This window comes from Oncorhynchus tshawytscha, linkage group LG22, assembly GCF_018296145.1.
Source record: "Oncorhynchus tshawytscha isolate Ot180627B linkage group LG22, Otsh_v2.0, whole genome shotgun sequence".
NCBI classification, from domain to species: Eukaryota; Metazoa; Chordata; class Actinopteri; order Salmoniformes; family Salmonidae; genus Oncorhynchus; species Oncorhynchus tshawytscha.
In genome coordinates, this window is record NC_056450.1 from 40,836,940 (window position 1) to 40,841,769 (window position 4,830).

General features: G+C 42.3%; 1 protein-coding gene across 1 annotated transcript in view; it reads right to left on the reverse strand.

The window, feature by feature from the left end:
• Positions 1-919: 919 nt before the first annotated feature.
• LOC112222418 (SPRY domain-containing SOCS box protein 1-like) overlaps positions 920-4,830 on the reverse strand; it is a 25,548-nt gene continuing 21,637 nt past the window's right edge. The window contains exon 3 of the mRNA XM_042304275.1: positions 920-1,660. Within this exon, the coding sequence (XP_042160209.1) occupies positions 1,533-1,660 (128 nt within the window). The 3' untranslated portion in view covers positions 920-1,532. The remainder of the gene's footprint in view (positions 1,661-4,830) is intronic.

Consider the following 4,830-nt stretch of genomic DNA (forward strand, 5'->3'; position numbering starts at 1 on the left):
AGAGAGAGACATGTTCTGTGTATGTATTGTGACAACAGACAGGGCAGTCAGAGGGAGAGAGAGAGACATGTTCTGTGTATGTAGAGGCAACAGACGGAGCAGTCAGAGAGAGAGAGAGAGAGAGAGAGAGAGAGAGAGACATGTTCTGTGTATGTATTGAGACAACAGACAGGGCAGTCAGAGAGAGAGAGAGAGACATGTTCTGTGTATGTATTGAGACAACAGACAGGGCAGTCAGAGGAGAGAGAGAGAGAGACATGTTCTGTGTATGTATTGAGACAACAGACAGGGCAGTCAGAGGAGAGAGAGAGAGAGACATGTTCTGTGTATGTATTGAGACAACAGACAGGGCAGTCAGAGGAGAGAGAGAGAGACATGTTCTGTGTATGTATTGAGACAACAGACAGGGCAGTCAGAGAGAGAGAGAGAGAGAGAGAGAGAGAGACATGTTCTGTATATGTATTGAGACAACAGACAGGGCAGTCAGAGGAGAGAGAGAGAGAGACATGTTCTGTGTATGTATTGAGACAACAGACAGGGCAGTCAGAGGAGAGAGAGAGAGACATGTTCTGTGTATGTATTGAGACAACAGACAGGGCAGTCAGAGGAGAGAGAGAGAGAGAGAGAGAGAGAGACATGTTCTGTGTATGTATTGAGACAACAGACAGGGCAGTCAGAGAGAGAGAGGAGACATGTTCTGTGTATGTATTGAGACAACAGACAGGGCAGTCAGAGGAGAGAGAGAGAGACATGTTCTGTGTATGTATTGTGACAACAGACAGGGCAGTCAGAGGAGAGAGAGAGAGACATGTTCTGTGTATGTATTGAGACAACAGACAGGGCAGTCAGAGGAGAGAGAGAGACATGTTCTGTGTATGTATTGAGACAACAGACAGGGCAGTCAGAGGAGAGAGAGAGAGACATGTTCTGTGTATGTATTGAGACAACAGACAGGGCAGTCAGAGGAGAGAGAGAGAGAGAGAGAGAGAGAGAGAGAGAGAGAGAGAGAGACATGTTCTGTGTATGTATTGAGACAACAGACAGGGCAGTCAGAGGAGAGAGGAGAGAGAGAGAGAGAGAGAGAGAGAGAGAGAGAGACATGTTCTGTGTATGTATTGAGACAACAGACAGGGCAGTCAGAGAGAGAGAGAGAGACATGTTCTGTGTATGTATTGAGACAACAGACAGGGCAGTCAGAGAGAGAGAGAGAGACATGTTCTGTGTATGTATTGTGACAACAGACAGGGCAGTCAGAGGAGAGAGAGAGAGACATGTTCTGTGTATGTATTGAGACAACAGACAGGGCAGTCAGAGGAGAGAGAGAGACATGTTCTGTGTATGTATTGAGACAACAGACAGGGCAGTCAGAGGAGAGAGAGAGAGAGAGAGAGAGAGACATGTTCTGTGTATGTATTGTGACAACAGACAGGGCAGTCAGAGGAGAGAGAGAGAGACATGTTCTGTGTATGTAGAGGCAACAGACGGAGCAGTCCACGGATCTAAGAGATGTTCTCTATGTTGTGCTGAGGGGGTCATTGGTAGAGCAGGTAATTCTTGAGAGAGGCTGGTAGAGGCAGACCATGGATCTCACTCAGTCGTTCTCTGCCCAGAGCTACCCTCACGGAGCGCCGACACAGGTCCATCAGAGGGAGAGGCTCAGCTGGGGAGGGAAGAGAGGTATTTAGAGTACAGCACAGCGAAATAGACGTCTACATTTTAGTTTAACTTAAATAGAGCGAGACAGACAGAGCAGTCACACCCCTCAAGTTTTTACACATTTTGCTGTGTGTCACAGCCTGCATTTAAAATGGGTTAAATTTAAATGATTTTGTCACTGGCCTGCCTATAGACAACACCCCATAATGTCAAAGTGGAATTATTTTTCTGAAATGTTTACAAATGAATTAAAAATGAAAAGCTGAAATGTCTTGACTCAATAAGTATTCAACCCCTTTGTTATGGCCTAAATAAGTTCAGGTTCAAGTTCAGCAAGAACTTTGCTTGACAAGTCACAAGCTTCATGGACTTGGACTCGCTGTGTGCAATAATTAAATATCCCTTTGAGCATTGTGAAGTTATTCATTACACTTTGGATGGTGTATCAATACACCCAGTCACTACAAAGATACAGCCTTCCATCCTAACTCAGTTGCCTGAGAGGAAGGAAACTTCTCAGGGATTTTCACCATGAGGCCAATGGTGACTTTAAAACAGTTAGAGTTTAATGGCTGTGATAGAGGAGAAAACTGAGGATGGATCAACAACATTGTAGTTACTCCATAACACTAACCTAATTGACAGAGTGAAAAGAAGGAAGTATGTACAGAATACAAATATTCCAAAACATGCATCCTGTTTGAAACAAGGCACTAAAGTAAAACTGCCAAACATGTGGCAAAGCAATAAACTTTTTCTTGAATATAAAGTGTATTACTTATTTTCAAGCATAGTTTTAATGTTACATGCACAAGTACAGTGGTGGTTGCATCATGTTATGGGTATGCTTGTAATCGTTAAGGACTGGGGAGTTTTTTAAAATAAATAATGGAACTAAGCACAGGCAAAATCCTAGAGGAAAACCTGGTTCAGTCTGTTTTCCACCAGATACTGGGAGATTAACTCACCTTTCAGCAGGACAATAACCTAAAACACAAGGCCTAATCTACACTGGAGTTGCTTACCAAGAAGACAGGTAATGCTCCTGAGTGGCCGAGTTACAGTTGACTTAAATCTACTTGAAAACCTATGGCAAGATCTTAAAATGCTTGTCTATAAATAATCAATTTGACTGAGCTTGACGAATTTTGAAACTAAAATGTAAAAATATATATTCATTTTTTTAAATGGGAAGTCTCGTGTTCATATCTCACAACCTCCGTGGGATTTTCGAGTTGCCTATGTGTGAGTAAATACCAAAATAACACACTTGATTTATGCTACGTTCTAAAGTGGTTGGTTCGAGCCCTGAATGCTGATTGGCTGAGAGCCTTGGTATATCAGACCGTAATATCACGTGTATGACAAAACAATTATTTTTACTGCGCTAATTTAGTTGGTAACCAGTTTATAATAGCAATAAAAGGTACCTCTGAGGTTTGTGGTATATGGACGATATACCACGGCTAAGGACTGCAAAGCGTTGTGCCTAAGAACCGTCCTTAGCCGTGGTATATTGGCTATATACCACAAACCCCCGAGGTGCCTCATCGGTTAATTATAGCATCTCTAATCTGTCAGAACAGATATTAGCAAAGTAATACATGAGCTTCCCTGCCAGATATCAAATAACCAAATATGCAGAGAAACAAAATCACATTGATTGATGATCAGTCAAGGGCTTTTAGCCAGAATAAGGCGTAGGCTACTTCGCAAGAGAAGAGCAAAATAACCCACCTGTTATACTAAGCTACAAAACATGCTAGTTAAAATGTTCTGATAACACTGTTAGATTACCTAGACTAAAGATTATTATCGTCGTGAACAAACCTCAATTTGGCTAACATTTTCCCAGCCTAATTATAATATATATATAATTTTTTTAAACGGAGAGTCTGCGAAAACAAATCGGATTGATTGATTTGAGTCCACAAGCTTGTCACATAGCAGCGCGATAACACTGTCTCAATCGTAGCGGTGATGAAATTATAGTTGACCACACACAGCTATTACTTTAACAAAGTATTTAAAATGGTTAGATGACTTTGGGGAGTTTCAGTAAGCAACAATATGATAAATGCCTTCAAAATGCCATTAGCCTACTTTTAATTCCAATATTTTCATAATTCAGTGATATTTATTTCCACAGTAATGATTGTTCCATCCAGTAGTGGTTGAGAAATAGTGCATGTGGGAAGTGATGGGACATGAACTGCCACAAGGCCGGTAACAGATTAATAACTTCTAATGTGATATTGTACCCCCTAGCCCTTTCTTTGTGTGTGTGCATACACACATACATACACACACACACATACACACACACTGCTCAAAAAAAATAAAGGGAACACTAAAATAACACATCCTAGATCTGAATTAATTAAATATTCTTATTAAAAACTTTTTTATTTACATAGTTGAATGTGCTGACAACAAAATAACACAAAAATTATCAATGGAAATTAAATGTATCAACCCATGGAGGTCTGGATTTGGAGTCACACTCAAAATTAATTAACAAACAGGTCACTGACCATCTCGAATCCCACCGTACCTTCTCCGCTGTGCAATCTGGTTTCCGAGCAGGTCACGGGTGCACTGCAGCCACGCTCAAGGTACTAAACGATATCATAACCGCCATCAATAAAAGACAGTACTGTGCAGCAGTCTTCATCGACCTTGCCAAGGCTTTCGACTCTGTCAATCACCATATTCTTATCGGCAGACTCAGTAGCCTCGGTTTTTCGGATGACTGCCTTGCCTGGTTCACCAATTACTTTGCAGACAGAGTTCAGTGTGTCAAATCGGAGGGCATGCTGTCCGGTCCTCTGGCAGTCTCTATGGGGGTGCCACAGGGTTCAATCCTCGGGCCGACTCTTTTCTCTGTATATATCAATGATGTTGCTCTTGCTGCGGGGGATTCCCTGATCCACCTCTACGCAGACGACACCATTCTATATACCTCCGGCCCGTCCTTGGACACTGTGCTATCTAACCTCCAAACGAGCTTCAATGCCATACAACACTCCTTCCGTGGCCTCCAACTGCTCTTAAACGCTAGTAAAACCAAATGCATGCTTTTCAACCGTTCGCTGCCTGCACCCGCACGCCTGACCAGCATCACCTCCCTGGATGGTTCCGACCTTGAATACGTGGACATCTATAAGTACCTAG